Here is an 18,726-nt window from a genome sequence, read left to right as displayed (position 1 = left end):
GAGTTTTGTGTTTGACCAAAGCTACTGGTGGTGATTTGGTCTAAATTAGCCTTTTGCTTTTTGTCAAACAGATGTTCACACATGAACAATGTTTGCTTGTCACGGGAATTTATTGGCTGAACTGGTAAGGTGCACTGTTCAAGCGAGGTGCGAACTAGTAGAGTGCAATTTGATTATACTTATAAGTATATACTATCCACCTGGTATTACTAAGTGGGTGTTCAGACGCTGGATTCTGTCTCAGACTCTGTCCAAGTTTCCCGCTCAGAATGGTTGAAAGCTGAAAATAGAAATTATAGAGCAACATTTTCAGAACTGAAAAAACCTATTTAGGTGACAATTATCATTGGGAATTTATTATTTATGTAAATATTACGTATTTTCGACCATTCTGAGCAGGAAACTTGGACAGAGTCTGAGATAGAATCCAGCGTCTGAACGGCCACTAAGAGCCCCTGATCGAGGTTTGTAACTGAGAAAATTTGGTTGTAAAGTAATTTTGTCTACCCTTAGTTTTTACAGCTCTATTGGCTTCACTTTGTTGCCCACCAAACTTTGTTAGGTGTATCTTAGTCTCTGAATTTAAAGTATTAAAACTGAACACGGACTATTCTTAATATATAAGCTTTTTCATTCGATTTCCTTTGTAAGAAAAAAAGGATAAAATATTAATTTTTAAGGTGGGGATTTAACTTTAAACGTTTCTCCCTAAATAATCATGGCTGATTGGTATATCTTTTGCCAATCTGTGTTATTGTAGTTTGTTTCGCTCAGCTGTATAGGGGATTTAATACAGGGGAGGAGTACTCCTGCAGAGACTGAACGTGGTAGACAGCTTCACTCCCATTGAATTGTAACTACCACCTTTTAAATTAATGTTTTCTCTATATAATCCTTGTCTTTTGTATGGACTAACCAGTCAATCAGCTGATAATTATCAGATCGCCCTTTACCAGCAGCAGGTGGTTAAATAATTGATGGTTGGATGCAAACCTTGCTATAAAAGATTGTATTATTCATCATTTGCCCGGATTTATGTACAAAAAGTTCTATATTTTTATTTTGGAGAATTTATTATACATTCTTTCTAATAAAGTATTTTAGTCAAAATATTAATTTTACAGGATGGTCCGAAGGAGCCACTACTAAATCAAAAAGAAGAGCAGATTAAATACGGCATCTACTTTGATGACCAATACAATTACTTACAACATCTGAAAACTGTGGATGATCCAATAAATGTTGAGTGGGCCCCAGTTAAAACACTAGTGACGAAAAAAGAGGATTTGAAGGTAAGATAATGTATTTTCTCTTGAGTTGAATTATTCAGTTTTTTCGTGGTTCTTGATTATTTGTACTTTTTGAGAAATTCACGTTCATCATCATTTCTTCCTGCATTTTAAATCACAGACAATTGTTTGTCTGTTGACATGTTCTGTCAGTTTTTTTTTTTTTTTTATTACGTTCCTGCTAAACAAAATACCTTGTATAAAAAAATTGGAAATTGGCAAAACTGGTTGTCAAATTTTTTTATATCTAGCTTTACACTCCATTTTATTTTAATGTTAATTCAAAAAAAAACTTTTTACAAAAAAATAAATCTTTCAAAGAAAAGTAAAGTGCTACTTTAAACCAAAGACGAGCAGAAATCAAATAATAATTCAGGTTTTAAAACAAATGAGGCTAAAAACAAATATAAATTACCACAAACAGGAGTAGGACTCATGCCCTCTAGGCCTATTAAAGCTAAAGTATCATTTGCGCTTTACTGAAAACAATTTTATTTCGAGTAGTATGGTTTATTTGTCATAACATGAACAAAAACACAATACACAAAATTTATACCTCAAGGCTAAAAGGCTAATAAGTTACGGTGGTGCAACCTGTCCCCATTCCCTCTCTCTTGAAACCCCTTAACGGTTGGAATGTCACTTGCATTATATTTAGAATAATATGCATTTTGAAGAGTGTTAATTTATATGTCAAACCATCAACAACAACCAAAAACGAAGAAAATCACTATAATAAACAATATTACTGAAAAGAGCCAAAGAAAGTAGACTGACTGTTTAATATAACGATACTCCTTCCTCGAAGTTCCTGCAATTTGGTATTTATTAACGTTATAAAAGAGAAAACGTTTCAGTTTTTTTATTATTTATTTTTTTAATAAAGCACAAATGACGCTCTTATTTGTGGCAATTTCAATTCGTTTTAAGCTTAACTTGAGTATTCATAGTAATTTGTGTTCATTTTGGGTCTCATGTATTAATATATTGTGGTTTCTATTCGTTTTGCGTCTGAACTATTAATTGACATGATTTCTACTCGTTTTTGGTTTAATGTAGCCCTTTATTTTTATTTGAAAAATTCAAATGTCGGAATTTTTTTATATTAATTTCTTTTTGTTATGTATTGACACTGTTTCTTTATTGGTTGATAAAAATAATATTTGTAAAGTTTTTTTTTTTTGGTTTTTCTGTTTAAGAATAAAGATCATGGCTTGCTGTTTATATTTTGGACAGAATTTTGCTGCAAGTTTTAATATAGTTTTGCCATAGAATTTTGGGTAGATGGGGAGAAGGAGCATAGCTCAAATGATTGGATTCAAAATCTGCATAATGTTTGCCCTTTTATAGGGTTGATGCCATTCTCACCCCCTTATTGTTACAGCTTTGATTATAGACGAATATTATTCAACCAGCTTACTATAAAATGTTATTGTGTTATATTTTTAGCGACTTTTTTCAAACAGTTCGTGGTAACAAATTGTGACAAAAAAAAAATGTGGAATTTTTTGCCAGAAGATAGATAGATAACGGATGCTTGTTAATTATTTTTTTTCCAAGGGTGATCGTATCGATCCAGAGGTCCTAGAATATCGGTAAAAGGCTCATTTGAATGGAAATTAAAAGTTCTAGTGCTTTTTTATGTGACCAAACAAAACGGAGGGAAACTAGGATCCTCCCACGCCCTTTTTTCTCAAAATCTTCCGATCAGAATTTTGAGATAGCCATTTTGTTCAGCTTAGTTGAAAGGCCAAATAACTATGCATTTGGAGATATCATGGCCCCCAACAGCCCCTGGGGAAAGGTCTTTAAGTTGTAAAATTTGCCCATTGTTTACGTGTATTTTTTATTGGGAAGTATGCATATATTTTACGGGTTAGGGAAGGGGGAATTTTCTGCTGGTGGAATTTTCCGCGGGGATAATTTTCCATGGGGAGGGAAGTTTCCAGGGGGTGAATTTTTCAGAGGAAATTTTACACTAGGGAAATCTGCCATAAATCCTATAAGAAATTCTTCTTATGTCTTGCTTTCTCTTTGCCGACTCAATTTTAGAAATATTAAGAATAATTGTCCGGGGTAAATTTTCACCAAGATTGAATTGTCTAGAGAATAAATCCGTGGGAAGGAGGGATTTTTTCGTGGAGGTGTTGTCAGATTTTCTGGCATTATTTAAAAAACGATCAGAAATTAAATAAAAAATAAGTTTTTTCAACTGAAAGTAAGGAGCACAGAAGTTATTATGAAGTTATAAACAGAAGTTATTATGTACATGACGGGGTTGCTCCTCCTCAACATCTCGCTCTTTACGCTAAAGTTTGATTTCTGTCCCAATTCTTTAAATGACTCCTGAAACACCATGTCCGTTTAATTAGAACAATAAGAAGCTTCTTTTTAAAGTACTAACAAACTTTAGTGTAAAGATCGAGGTGTTAAGGAGGGACTTTCATTTGAAAAAGCTTGTTTTTTGTATTTAATGTTTAAGAAATGCATTTGAAGGTCATTTATTTAAAACAGTTCTGATTTGTTGTTTAGAAAATAAAAACAGGACGTCAAGTATCAATGCAACCAGATTTGTTTTTGGTGAAGTTTCCTGTGGTTCTGAGACTTTAATGAGTGTGTCTTCATAGCCTGAAATTTTAAGCAGATCAGCATAAAATCATACTATATGGCACTGAGAATCAATACGATTGTATTTTACTCCTAGGTTCATCTCAGTTCCCCCAAGTCATAATTTAAGATTCAATATTCCCTCAAAATTTCACTGGATCCCCTGTACCGTTAACTTACACGTTAGCCGTACTTGACATATTGCAGATGAGCCCTGGATGCAAATAATGTCTTTTCATTTAGTTCAATGTCCTCTTTAACTTATCATGGAAATTTCAATTGGATACCCTTAGATGTTATTTCAATATATATTAAGAAATTTCAATTGAATACCTCCTGAGATATTACTGATACGTCATTTTGGCAACCTGGATGCAGATAGTGTATTTTTATTTAGTTAAAAATCTCCCTCAACATTCCTGAACAACGCGATATCGTTAGTCGTTCCTGAGATATTCTTTATATGTTATTTTGACAACCTGGATGCACATAATGTCTTCTGATTTAGTTTAATATCCCACATAGCATCCTATGAAATTTTCAACTTAATAGTATTTACCATTTTTGAGATATTGCAAATATGCCCCTCTGACAACCTGGATGCACATAGTGCTTTTGATTTAGGTCAACATTCCCTGAAAGTTTCAATTTAATAGCCTAAGATATTTCTGTGACATTGCAGATGCTTCTTTTTGACAATATGGATGCACCTAGTGTTTTTTTTTTTTATTCACTCTAACATCCTCCTCAGCATTCCCTGAAATTTGTAGTAATACCGTAAGTCGTTCCAGATATATTTCAGATGCGACATTTTAACAACCTGAATGCACATGATGTCTTTGGTTTTCGTTCAACATTGTACTCAACTTTCCTGAATGGCTCAGCTTAGTACCCTTAGCTGTTACTGAGATATTGCAGTTAGGCCTTTCTTTTGCAACGTGAATGCACATAGTGTCTTTTAATTTAATTCAAAATTACCCCCAAGATTCTCTGAAAGTTTGGCTTAATAAAATTGGCCGTTCTTCAGATATTGTTGATACTTTTTAACAACCCTTATGCCCTAAGTGTCTTTTGGTTAAGTTCATTAATATCCCCCTCAACATATCCCGTAACTCTCAACTAAACACCTTTAGATGCCCCTGTGATATTGCAGATACACCGCATTTGAAAACCTGGATGCAAATAGTGTCTTTTGGTTTAATTCAACACGCCCCTCAAGATTCCGTGAAAGTTGCTTTTCCATACCCCCAACTGTTTAGCTATAGAACATCGTTGAACATTGCTGTCGAGCATTGAACTAATCAAATTGAACCGTTATTATTTGGTATCTGGCTTAAATGCCTTAGTTTCTTTAAGCTCAGTTTTTAATTGACAGGCATTATTAGCAATAACGCTAATAGTATTGGTTAAAACTGCATTATTGATCTATGGCTCAGTCAATAGTAATCTGATGTTGGAACATAGAATGTACCCTGCGTTTAATATTGTTATTCATGTCACTGAAATTTTGGCATCAGTAATTGATAGTGTATTTTTGGATTTACCTCTCCAATTTGGTAGTGTTTTTTTAAAGGATGTGTCTAATCATCCTTTAAAATAAAGGATTTTGGTATATGGTGATTGGCCCTCGCGTTCTTAATCCTGTGTTTCTGCTTGATCAAATAGGCCTTTATATGATTTAGGTAGTTTATTAAAATTTAAAGATAGGCTAGGATATATTAATCTTTAGTACCTAGGTCATTAGAATAATGTTAATTAAAAGTTTAAGGCTTGGTATTCTACTCTACTATTTGAATGTCGTATGTCTATCACAGTATAGGCTAAGATTTTATTATCAACAAGTTGTCAGTTCGTAGTAATGGCTTAGTTATTAAGAGATTATACTCGTATAAGGATTGCAGTAATACGTTAGTTCAAAGAAAGGGACAAAAATTCTTTTAATGATTACAGGCCTTTTTTACTTTTACTAGCTATTTGAAGGATAATTATAAAGCTTATTAATAATATGGAAGGTTTCAGGAAAATACAGATTTTTTTAGCTCTTGTCAGTTTGGTTTAAGAAAGGGTCGTTCGACGGAGCAGGCTCTTTTACGACTTACTTCTTTTGTTACTTTTGCTTTAGGTAAGGGAAGATAAGGTGATTATTAACCAAAATAGTAAACGCTAGCAGAGGTTAGGAATGTGAGAATGTTGCATCTTTATTTTTAGGTATAAGTAAAGTGTTTGAGTTTGCTTGATCTTAAATTCAAAAATCTTTCAGTTGTTGAATTTGATGATATTTTTTTCTATATTCGAATGAATATTATTCATTTTATGGTTCCCTCGTGTAATATTGAATGGACAGACGTATTGCATGTGTATAATGGTGTTCCTCAAGGGTCGATTTTGGGTCCATTGTTTTTTCTGGTATAAATAAATGGCCTTTGAAGTATAGCTAGTATCGTTTCTTCAAATATCATTAACAATATTAATAAGACTAGGGCGATGTTGCCATGTTTTGCTGATAACTCTCATTTGACTTTTGCTGCCTGAACTGAAGTTGAATTGTTAGCCATTATGTGCCACAATATTAAGTGTATTGAAAAGTGAACGTGGTTAAACAAATTGAAATTGAAACTGTTTTATGATAAATAGAGGAAGTATAAATTATTATCCTTGGATACGGGACATAAATATTAACTATCAGCGATAGTTAACATTAAACGTAGTGCTAACATTAGGTATCTGAGTTATCTGGGAGTTATTTTTGATGAATCACTGAGTTTCAAAGATCATTCTGGAAGGCCTATTTAAATTCAAAAGGCAGATGACTAATGACTTCCTCCTTCTCAAGCAGCGTTCTCCCGATGTTGAAAGGTACGCTTTATTGACGTGTAAGGGGATATATCCATAAGATTACTATACCTCTCTATATGTAGTAAATTAGCTATGAATGTTGGCACTATTAAAAAACCCTAGCACATGTTTCCTCGTAATATACTGAGAATGTTGTATTTCTCTATAGTAGCCTACATGTTGTTGTTTCTCTTGGTCATACCACTTTTGTATGTCACCTTAACTCTTCTTTGGGTTATGCAGAATACGGGCGTTGTTACAGGTGATAGACTTAATTTATCACTAGGGTATCACTACCATGAACTTCATATGCTAGCTTATTAGGAAATTCGTAAATTTTGCAATGCTTTATTTATGTATAATTGTCATCAAGAATTATACCCTGTGTTTATTTTTTTTATTTTTTTTTTTTTGCTTTTCAACCGTTCATCATCTCTTCATGATCATGAAACTCGAAATTTCTCATTTTATACGCATACCATTGGTTATAACTACTCGATTAAAATTTAGTATTTGGTACGTTGGGCCTCTAATTCTGGAAGATTTACCAAATGAGTTAAGATTTGTTGTTTCCTACCGGGATTCTTTAAATTGTTGAAACTGCATTGTTTTGAAGTTTTTGAATTGGGTGTGTTGTTCTCAGCTGCTGTCTAAGCTGTTATTTTTTTTTTTTTTTTTTTTTTTTTGTAGTTTGGGTTTTCGGGTGGATCTCGTATACGGATATCTTCCTGGGATTGAGTTATTTGTTCTACCGCGTACATTTCTTAGATTACCACGAATAGAAAAAAGATCGGATTATCAAAAGACGTGTCCACATGTTTCTGTATAAACCTGGGAAATATTTGAATCTTGTAGGTTATATTAGGTCAAAAAATGTTTTAAAATTATTTTTAGAGTGAATTATGCATGATAGTTTCGTGTTTTTTATATTATACATTTACGAGTATCAAAAAATAAAGAAAAAAATAACCATAAAACTTTAATTTTTCGGTTATATTTTACTAATTTTTTTTATTGCAAGAATCACAGCGTGTAAGTAACAGCCAATAGTTATTCTTGAAGTTGCCAAAGGTGGTGGAAACCCTCAAAAGGATCTTACATCATACTCGAGGTCTGTAGGTTGGTTGCCAACCCTTGGTGATCGATTGAATTTTCTCTGAATTGATATGTAGGCAAGTGTCAATATTTTACTTGTTTTACAATTAATATTTTTTTCTATTTAGGAAATCAAGCTAAAGCTTCCATCTTCTGTTTTTGAAAGTGATTACCAAGAAGATGTTGGTTTATTGAACAAAGCTGCACCGCAAAGTGGTCCACGGTTGGATTTTGATCCTGACATTGTTGCAGGTCTTGATGATGATTTTGACTATGAAAAGGAAGAAAACATGTTACAAGATGACTTTATGAAATTTGCAAATTCAGATTTAAACCTCGATGAAGAAAATGACAAGTAAAGTTTATTTATTGAAAAATTTATCGTTAAAGCCGAAAGAAAGTTGGAATTAAAGTAAAAGTTCAAATTTAAAGCCAACAACAGTTACAACTAATTTAAGATTGAAAATTTGAGACTGGAATCCCGTGTTACAACTATCTTTAACGGATCTTTGGATTGGATAAACTGAGTTTAAAACTGAGATTTTAATAGAAGCTGTAGAATAGTAGAATTCTGTAGAATAGAAGTCAGCTGAAGGATCAGTTAAAGAGTAATATCTGTAACTGATCGTCCTGCTAAAAAAACATTTGAAATGAATTTTGAATTTTCCTTTAAGGTTTTATTATCCTGTTCCCTTTTTACTTCTTTTTCCCTCCTTTCTGTTTATTGTATGTATATTTATTTTAACTGTATTCTAACTGTTTTTTGGAAAAACTGAGTTTAAAACTGAGATTTTAATAGAAGCTTCTGTAGAATAGAAGTCAGCTGAAGGATCAGTTAAAGAGTAATATCTGTAACTGATCGTCCTGCTAAAAAAACATTTGAAATGAATTTTGAATTTTCCTTTAAGGTTTTATTATCCCGTTCTCTTTTTACTTCTTTTTCCCTCCTTTCTTTTTATTGTATGTATATTTATTTTAACTGTATTTTAACTTTTTTTTTTTTGGAAAAAATGGGTTTTAAAATGAGATTTTAACATAATCTTCTATAGAATAGAAGTCAGCTGAAGGATCAGTTAAACAGTAATATCTGTAACCGATTCTCCTGCTAAAAAAACATTTGAAATGAATTTTGAATTTTCCTTTAAGGTTTTACTATCCTGTTCTCTTTTTAATTCTTGTTCCTTCTTTTCTGTTTATTGTATGTATATTTATTTTAACTGTATTCTAACTTTTTTTTGGAAAAACTGGGTTTAAAACTGAGATTTTAACAGAAGCTTCTATAGAATAGAAGTCAGCTGAAGGATCAGTTAAACAGTAATATCTGTAACCGATCATTATGCTAAAAACATTTGAAAGGAATTTTCCTTTAAGGTTTTATTATCCCCGTTCTCTTTTTACTTCTGTCTCCCTCCTTTTTGTTTATTGTATGTTTATTTATTTTAACTGTATTTTAATTTTTTGTGTATTTTCATTTAAAAATATTAATTCTTTTAAATAATCAATTGAAATTTTCTGTTTTAAAAGCTTGTTGTTTATTACTATTTTCCTTGAGGTTTATTATTCTCTCTTTCTTTATAAGTTATATTCTTCTCCCTTTGTAACTCGTATTTAAAATACTCGTGTTTGTTCATTTATAATTTTGTCAGAATTTTTTGCCCCAAAACATCTGCAGTTTCAGTTAGTGCTGAACAGTTTTTTCTAACCTGACAATAAAATAACCGAAACTATGAGTATTGGAATTAATTTTTTCTCATATGAATGATTTTTATGTGTTGGAGTAAGATGACTTTATTCTGAAGCAATCTTTAACTGTCAAATACTTATTATCTGACATATCAAAATATCTTTCAAATATACATTGTTGAAAAATATGTCAAAGAGTTTGTGAAAGCGAATTGTCAAAGAAGAATGCTCCATATTATCTATAGTATCTGAAATTTCTAAAAATGGATTTCTAATATACATATATATATATATATATATATATATATATATATATATATATATATATATATATATATATATATATATATATATATATATATATATATATATATATATATATATATATATATATATATATATATATATATATATATATATATATATATATATATATATATATATATATATATATATATATATGCTTTTCATATCTCTTTGTTTTTTCATAATTTTTCAAAATAATCTGATTTCTATGGTGATTCCTATTACGTAGAATGCATTAAGTTTAAAATTATCCATAAAAAATTACTAGCATAACCAAATTTTCATAATTTGCTTTTGAATAATTTGTCCTTGTTTTTGTTTTCATGATTTGTCAAAAGAATCTCTTTACCAGCATACGTAAAGTTTAGTAAATTTATGAAAATGAGAGAAATCATAGGCAGTACGCTAGCGCTGCCTAAGTAAAGAACGATGTGGGCACAATGTGTTTTTTTTTTTGTTTTTTTGGTTCTCCATACCCGGGCACTTCGTATCGAAGGAGTTGTCGTAGAAACTTCGAAAAGGGCTCTTTCGATTGGAAATTGGAGTGGCTAGTTCCCTTCTTAATAGTCGAAAGTGATTGGAGGGCAACTAGCCCCCCCCCACGCCAATCATTCCCCCAAACACATCCAATAAAAATTTTGAGATAGACATTTTGTTCAGCGTAGTTGATTTCCAGATAGAAAATTTGTTTTTGAGGAGGACACTCCCCCACAATCCTCAGGACAAAGGGTTTAAGTTATGCCCTGGGGGCATATAAAGTTTTTATAGAAGGAGCTGTCGTAGAAACTTCAAAAAAGGCTCATTCGATTGGAAATTCAAAGGCCTAGTACCCTTTTTAATGGTCGAAAGTGATTGGTGAGCAACTAGCCCCGCCCCCCCCCACGCCCATCATTCCTCCAAACACATCCAATCAAAATTTTGAGATAGCCATTTTGTTCAGCGTAGTTAATTTCCATATAATAGAAAATGTGTTTTTGAGGAGGACACTCCCCCACAACCCTCAGGGCAAGGGTTCTAAGTTATGCCCTGGGGGCATATAAGGTTTTTATAGAAGGAGTTGTCGTAGAAACTTCAAAAAATGCTCATTCGATTGTAAATTTAAAGAGCCAGTGCCCTTTTTAATATTCGAAAGTGATTGGAGAGCAACCAGCCCCCCCCCCCCCCACGCCCATCATTCTCCCAAACACATCCAATCAAAATTTTGAGATAGCTATTTTGTTCAGCGTAGATGATTTCCAGATAGAGAATATGTTTTTGAGGTGGACACTCCCCCACAACCCTCAGGGCAAGAGTTTTAAGTTATGCCCTGGGGGTATATAAGGTATTTATAGAAGGCGTTGCAGTAGAAACTTCAAAAAAGGCTCATTGGATTAGAAATTCAAAGGGCTAGTGCCATTTTTAATAGTCAAAAGGGATTGGAGGGTAACTAGCCCTCCCCCCCCCCCAAACGCCCATCATTTCTCCAAACACATCCAATCAAAATTTTGAGATAGCCATTTTGTTAGCGTAGTTGATTTCCAGATAGAAAATATGTTTTTTATGAGGACACTCCCCCAGAGCCTTCAGTGCAAGGGTTCTAAGTTATGCCCTGGGGGCATATAAGGCTTTTATAGAAGGTGTTGTCGTAGAAACTTCAAAACAGGCTCATTCGATTGGAAATTCAAAGGGCTAGTGCCCTTTTTAATAGTCGAAAGTGATAAAATGGCAACTACCCCCCCCCACGCCCGTCATTCCCCCAAATACATCCAATAAAAATTTTGAGATAGCCATTTTGTTCAGCGTAGTTGATTTCCACGTAGAAAATATATTTTTTGAGGAGGACATTTTGTCTTTTGGGATGATAACCCACTCAGAGCCCTCAGTGCAAGGGTTGTAAGTTATGCCCCGGGGGCACATAAAGTTTCTATTGAAAGTGTTGTCGTAGAAACTTCAAAAGGGCTCATTCAATTGGAAATTGAAAGGGCTAGTGCCTTTTTTAATAGTTGAAAGTGATTGGATAGCGACTAACGCTCCTCTCACGCCCACCATTTTCCCAAACACATCCAATCAAAATTTTCCCGATAGAGTGGATAGAAATTTTCCCGACGTGGACAGGTCCAACCTATCTATTCCCCTACTTTGTTTTGCTCTGGAGAATGTTTTTCCGTTGCCCCGGGGTAATGTTTCTTCTTTTTCTATAAAAGGAAGATAACTACATTCAACCTCACGGCAATTCTTTCATTACAGAGAAGGACTGGAGAGAAAATCAATGAGGTATACTGTTGCATTTGGTCCGAGTTTGAGGCTGGACGTGGAGCAAACGAAATAGCTAGTGGACTAGTGGCCATACTGGAAAAAGTCCTTGATACTTACCCTGATATCTGCCAGTTAATTACTTGGTCAGACTCCTGCGTGTCCCAGAACCGAAACTCAATTATAAGCTTCGCCATCCAAGATGTTCTAAGAAAATTTCCGCGCTTAGAACAAGTGGTTATAAAGTATTATGAACCAGGTCATTCGAGTATACAGGAGGTTGATGCTGTACATAGCACTATTGAGCGGGGGATAAAACATCTTGATTTGTTATCCCCACTAGATCTGGTGAGGAAGTTACTGAAAGTAAGAAAGATACATCCTTTTAATGTCCTGCAAATGACCCAGTCAAAGTTCTTTGACTTTCAAAAGCCAGCAAAGCTGTACAAGTACTCGTTGGTACCGTATTCAAAGGTAAAACAACTTCAGTTCCGTCAGGATAACGCTAAGAGAGTTTGGTTCAAAACCTCCTTCTTTGGAGACTTGCAAATGGCTACTATATCACAAGAATGTACTTCGGTTAAAAAGTGTCCCAACACTTCGGCTGCCCGTGTTGTTGAACGTCTTGTTTTGCCCAAACTTTGTGGCAAAAAGATTGATCTACCTGAGGCGAAAATCAAAGATGTCAAGTATCTCTTGAAGGTCATCCCCAACCAAGAGAAGGAGTATTTTGAAACCAAGATTAAACAGTACTACAAGGCCAGGGGGGATGCTGAACGTTTGGAAGCCTCTCCGTCTACGAGAGATCCCTGTCCAGATGAGGATTCCACTGATTTTTAATACTGTAATTTTTATACTTTTTCAAATAGTATTGCTGCATCAGAACTCGTTTGTTGTATCTTCATGGTGAAAAGAACAGGCAACCCACACCATTTTATCGTATCTAAGTTTACTCCCATTTCGTTAAGGGCGTATTGTCGTATCTGTATTTCATTTCAAGTTTCGACAATGAAAACTTTACCTTTTCCATCTCATATTGGGGAGACCTTCCTTGTTATTTTTTCTCTTTTTTTTGATGTATTTGCGAAGAAAATCGGTTGTACCGTGTAAGTTCCAGCAAAGGTGAAATTTTTAAAGTCGTTTTTCTAGGAATTTTGAAAACCGTAGTTACGACAAAACCCCTCTCAGGGGACGAGCTGAGAACAACACACCCGATTCAAAAACTTCAAAACAATGCAGTTTCAACAATTTAAAGAATCCCGTTAGGAAACAACAAATCTTAACTCATTTGGTAAATCTTCCAGAATTAAAGGCCCAACATACCAAATACTAAATTTTAATCGAGTAGTTATAACCAATGGTATGCGTATCAAATGAGAAATTTCGAGTTTCATGATCATGAAGAGATGATGAACGGTTGAAAAGCAAAAAAAAAAAATAAAAAAATAAAAACAGGGTATAATTATTTATGACGATTATACATAAATAAAGCATTGCAAAATTTACGAATTTCCTAATAAGCTAGCATATGAAGTTCATGGTAGTGATACCCTAGTGATAAATTAAGTCTATCACCTGTAACAACGCCCGTATTCTGCATAACCCAAAGAAGAGTTAAGGTGACATACAAAAGTGGTATGACCAAGAGAAACAACAACATGTAGGCTACTATAGAGAAATACAACATTCTCAGTATATTACGAGGAAACATGTGCTAGGGTTTTTTAATAGTGCCAATATTCATAGCTAATTTACTACTTATATAGAGGTATAGTAATCTTATGGATATATCCCCTTACACGTCAATAAAGCGTACCTTTCAACATCGGGAGAACGCTGCTTGAGAAGGAGGAAGTCATTAGTCATCTGCCTTTTGAATTTAAATAGGCCTTCCAGAATGATCTTTGAAACTCAGTGATTCATCAAATGATTTCCAGATAGAGAATATGTTTTTGAGGAGGACACTCCCCCACAACCCTCAGGGCAAGAGTTTTAAGTTATGCCCTGGGGGCATATAAGGTTTTTATAGAAGGCGTTACTTCAAAAAAGGCTCATTGGATTAGAAATTCAAAGGGCTAGTGCCCTTTTTAATAGTCAAAAGTGATTGGAGGGTAACTAGCCCTCCCCCCCCCCCAAACGCCCATCATTTCTCCAAACACATCCAATCAAAATTTTGAGATAGCCATTTTGTTAGCGTAGTTGATTTCCAGATAGAAAATATGTTTTTTATGAGGACACTCCCCCAGAGCCTTCAGTGCAAGGGTTCTAAGTTATGCCCTGGGGGCATATAAGGCTTTATAGAAGGTGTTGTCGTAGAAACTTCAAAACAGGCTCATTCGATTGGAAATTCAAAGGGCTAGTGCCCTTTTTAATAGTCGAAAGTGATAAAATGGCAACTACCCCCCCCCCACGCCCATCATTCCCCCAAATACATCCAATAAAAATTTTGAGATACCCATTTTGTTCAGCGTAGTTGATTTCCACATAGAAAATATATTTTTTGAGGAGGAAATTTTGTCTTTTAAGATGAAAACCCCCCCAGAGCCCTCAGTGCAAGGGTTTTAAGTTATGCCCCGGGGGCACATAAAATTTTAATTGAAAGTGTTGTCGTAGAAACTTCAAAAGGGCTCATTCGATGGGAAATTCAAAGGGCTTGTGCCTTTCTTAATAATAGAAAGTGATTGGATAGCGACTAACGCTCCTCTCACGCCCACCATTTTCCTAAACACATCCATTCAAAATTTTTAGATATCCATTTTGTTTAACGTAGTTGAAAGTTCTGGAAATTAGGTCTTTTAGGATGATAATCCCCTCAGAGCCCTCAGTGCAAGGGTTGTAAGTTATGCCCTGGGGGCATATAAGGTTTATATAGAAAGTTGTTGTATATGATTTATAGAATAGATTTTAGTCCTCAAATCCAATTTTTATTTACAAGATATTCTACCTATTCATGAGGTAGAAACTTAACAAGTCGCTTCCTGGACGCTGGTCATCTTCAGCAGTATCTCAGCATCTCAGCGGTTTCTAAGGCATCTCAGCAGTATCCCAAGAACGACTGGGGGTATTATGTTCAAACTTTCGGGGCTACTTCTGCTCTTGAAATTTAACCAAATCAAAATAGCGTTAGTGTATCCAAGCTATCAAAGAAAGTAAACAGATTTTTTTGTGAATGGTATCAAGTTTTCCATTTCAGGTCAACTTGAGGAGGTATGAAATTAAATTAAACACTGTTATCTGTGTCTAGATTTTTAAAAGGGTGTATGGTGTTAAAAATTGCTGAAACTTTTTCTCCATCATACAAATAGCAGGCTAAACTATGAAGTCTTAAAAAACGAAAAGATTTAAAGTGTTATTTTCTTTTTCCCTGAAAAAACTATGTCAATATAAAACGAACAGAAATTAATAAAAAAAAACATTTTTCCACAAAACAAATTTTCAAAGAAAAGTAAAGAACTCCATTAAGCAATAAATGAGCAAAAATATAACAAAATAATTTACCTAGCGTGAAACTACCACAAATCAGCATCGATAAATAAATGGAACTCAAAATGAACCCCTATGCCTTCTCAAGGCCAGAACATAATTTGCACTTTACTGAACAATACAAATGAATGTGCATTGTCAGTTTAATATACATATACTGATATTTTGTAATCAAAACGTTAATATTACTTGATTTATTAAATTTATAAAAGTAAAAAATTTAAATTTTTCAGTAAAGTGCAAATTATGTTCTGGCCTTGGGAAGGCATAGGGGTTTTGCGCCCAACTTATGTTAATTTCTGCTCGTTTTGAGTTTGACTCGGTTATTTATTGTAATTTCTGTTCGTTTTGGGTTTCATTTATTTATCGATGCTGATTTGTGGTAGTTTCACCCTTGGTAGATTATTAGATTTTATTTTTGCCCATTTTTTGTTTAATGGAGTTCTTTACTTTTCTTTGAAAAACTTATTTTGTGGAAAAAGTTTTTTTTAATTAATTCCCCAAAAAGCTGTACGATCTTGATGAAAATAACACCATCAAGTTTAGCATGCTAGAGAACTTGCAGCAGCAGTTGTCTACAAAATGCAAGATTTATTTGTTCTTTTGTTTGTTTCCCTAGGAGCGATTGTGTTGAACCAGTGGCTGCAGAATAGAAAGAGAGAACATTTTTGAACCGAAATTGAAGGCTATAGTGCTCTTTTTTAAACGTCAGAAGAGAGGCCCAAAGTGGCCCAAAGAGGGCCTGAAAACTAAAAAATGTTGACTTTGGCACAAATTTTCCAACTTCCTTTCGTTCATTTTCGGGGGGGGGGGATTTACCTCCTAGTCTTCCTTTCGTTTTGAAGAGTATTGTTGGACTAACTCTGCGATATGGATGCTGTGGAATGGAAACGTTCTTCTTATTACAGGAGCGTTTTAAGTATAAAATGCAATATTATGTTTATATGTTCTGTGCATACCTGCATAGCAAGGGGAGGGTTGAGGAGAATCTTCTTAAAGTGAAACTTTTCAAATTAGCCCCACTTGAAGAAAGTTAAATCGAATACCAAAAAAATCGTTTTTCATTGATTTTTGATCACCTGATTTTTTTATATATTTAATTATAGTAGCAACGATGATGAATGGGAAGATCAAAATAGTGATGAAGGAACCATTTGTGACAGTGAGCATGCAGGAAGTGGTTGCTTTTCTTTTGATGATGAACACGATCCGTTCAAAGATGAAGAAACTAGAAGTCGGTTTACAAGCTATTCCATGACAAGTAGTGTTCTAAGAAGAAATGGCATGCTCACTTTGCTTGATGATAGATTTGAAAAGGTATAATTTTGGTATCTTTCTCCCCTGGTCCAACATTATCTGGTTTACAAATAAGATGGCTTTTCATAGTTTGAATTGAATAAATTGTGGTTTTAAAACTCAAGGTGGTTTAAGGGGGAAATATTTATCAGTGCCATCTAGATAATACAAACAAAACACTACAGCCATTAATGTTGTTTTTAGCCTATAGACTACTACTATAGTGCTTTATATTTCTGTCATTAATATACTGCTTTATATATATATATATATATATATATATATATATATATATATATATATATATATATATATATATATATATATATATATATATATATATATATAATAAATTTTCTTTACTTCTTGCGGGCAATAATATTAACCTACAACTCACACGGAAAAGAGACGAATTCTCACGATTAGCTTTTCTGCTGATGGAAACACGCGTGCGCTTTTGATGCATCTAGCTTGGAAAATCGATGCATCTTGAACAATCTCTAACGCATCTAATAGGGTAACAAGAGATTCGCTGATTCTGGAGAATGATTGAATGGCGGAATAAAATTAAGAGTTTTGATTATTGTAGGAGTTATTTTTATAATTACCGTTTTTATGTGTTCTTTTCATTTTGAACGGTCACACAATACATCACATTTGTTCTTAAGTAGCATATTTTGTTCCGTTAATAATTGATTTGGCAAGCTTGTTGTCAATAAGTTTAAAAGTGATTAAAATTACTTCATTTGTTATTTCGTGGCTATGCCCGGAAACCTGTTTTGGGAGAGGGGGACGAGGACTTAAAAAACGATCTTTGACTGATAGAAATGGGAGGGGGAGGATTTTCAATCTTGAAGACCCTCAAAATTTTGAAAATTTTGGAGGGTCAAAATTTTCGAAATCTTAAAGTTTATCAATATTTAAAACTGTGTGATACTCTTCAAGGGCAATGCAACTACTCTAACCCCCCGCCCCCCCCAATCCTTTTACCTGTGCATACTTTAGCCTTAATAGCACTGCACTGCTCTAGTGAGTATTTAGTAGACTTTATTGTGTGTTCTAGATTTATGAGCAGTATGATGATACCGAAGTCGGGGCGCTTGATACTGAAGAAATTGATGGATATCTGAACTTATCAGACGACCGGTTAATTGATCTCGCCAAGGAATTTGAACAGAAAATTGAAGAAGAGCGCCTCATTAGTGATAATATAGTAACTCCTCAAAAGGATGACGTACTTATTATAGAGTAAGTCTTTTTCTTTCTGTCCGTGAATCATATTAAGGACTGACTGACTGACTGTTGTATCTAAACACTACATTACACCTCTTTAAGTACATTAAGTACATAACGCCTCCATAAGTACATAACGTACTTAAAACACCTCTTAAGTGATAATATGGGAACTCCTTATAAGGATGACATACTTATTATAGAGTAAGTTTTTCCACTACTTGTTAATTAAACGAATGACACTCGAGAATTACGCTTAGGTTAGATCTCAGAAAACTGGTTTCATAGCCACAAAGACAAGTGATGCATTGGACTTGTATAATTTAGGCTATTTATTTGCACATTAGGGGTGGGTGTTGTTGGTTAGGTTAGGAGTGCTGTCCAAATACTTTACACTCCCCCCCCCCCTAATGTGCAGATATATAGCCCAGATTATATTATTATATAAACTAAAGGTTATATGAAGACTATATATTTCATTAGGATTAACCTAACTTCACTTCTTGGGTGTGTTTCGTTTAATTAACAAGTACCGGTTTTGCTTTGTCTGCGAATCATATTAATGACTGACTGGCTATTGTATTTAAAAACTACATATAAATAAACATCACTTACAACAACCGTCAAGGGAAGGCAACAGAGTGCCTGATAAAGGGCGGTTGCAGTC

The 18,726-nt window shown here is 33.9% G+C and overlaps 2 protein-coding genes across 4 annotated transcripts in view; one reads left to right on the top strand and one right to left on the bottom strand.

The window, feature by feature from the left end:
• The window catches only part of LTV1 (LTV1 ribosome biogenesis factor), a 151,245-nt gene that overhangs the window by 66,974 nt on the left and 65,545 nt on the right, over positions 1-18,726 (bottom strand). The gene's annotated exons all lie outside the window — the stretch shown is intronic.
• LOC148942729 (protein LTV1 homolog) overlaps positions 1-18,726 on the top strand; it is a 52,091-nt gene that overhangs the window by 16,045 nt on the left and 17,320 nt on the right. Inside the window, exons 3-6 of the mRNA XM_089102687.1 lie at positions 1,125-1,292; positions 7,955-8,181; positions 16,637-16,847; positions 17,890-18,074. Of these exons, the coding sequence (XP_088958813.1) occupies positions 1,125-1,292; positions 7,955-8,181; positions 16,637-16,847; positions 17,890-18,074 (791 nt within the window). The remainder of the gene's footprint in view (positions 1-1,124; positions 1,293-7,954; positions 8,182-16,636; positions 16,848-17,889; positions 18,075-18,726) is intronic.

This window comes from Artemia sp. Qi Xiang Cuo, chromosome 16 (genome assembly GCF_049724085.1).
Source record: "Artemia sp. Qi Xiang Cuo chromosome 16, ASM4972408v1, whole genome shotgun sequence".
Classification (NCBI taxonomy): Eukaryota; Metazoa; Arthropoda; class Branchiopoda; order Anostraca; family Artemiidae; genus Artemia; species Artemia sp. Qi Xiang Cuo.
This window is presented reverse-complemented; position numbering and strand designations above follow the sequence as displayed.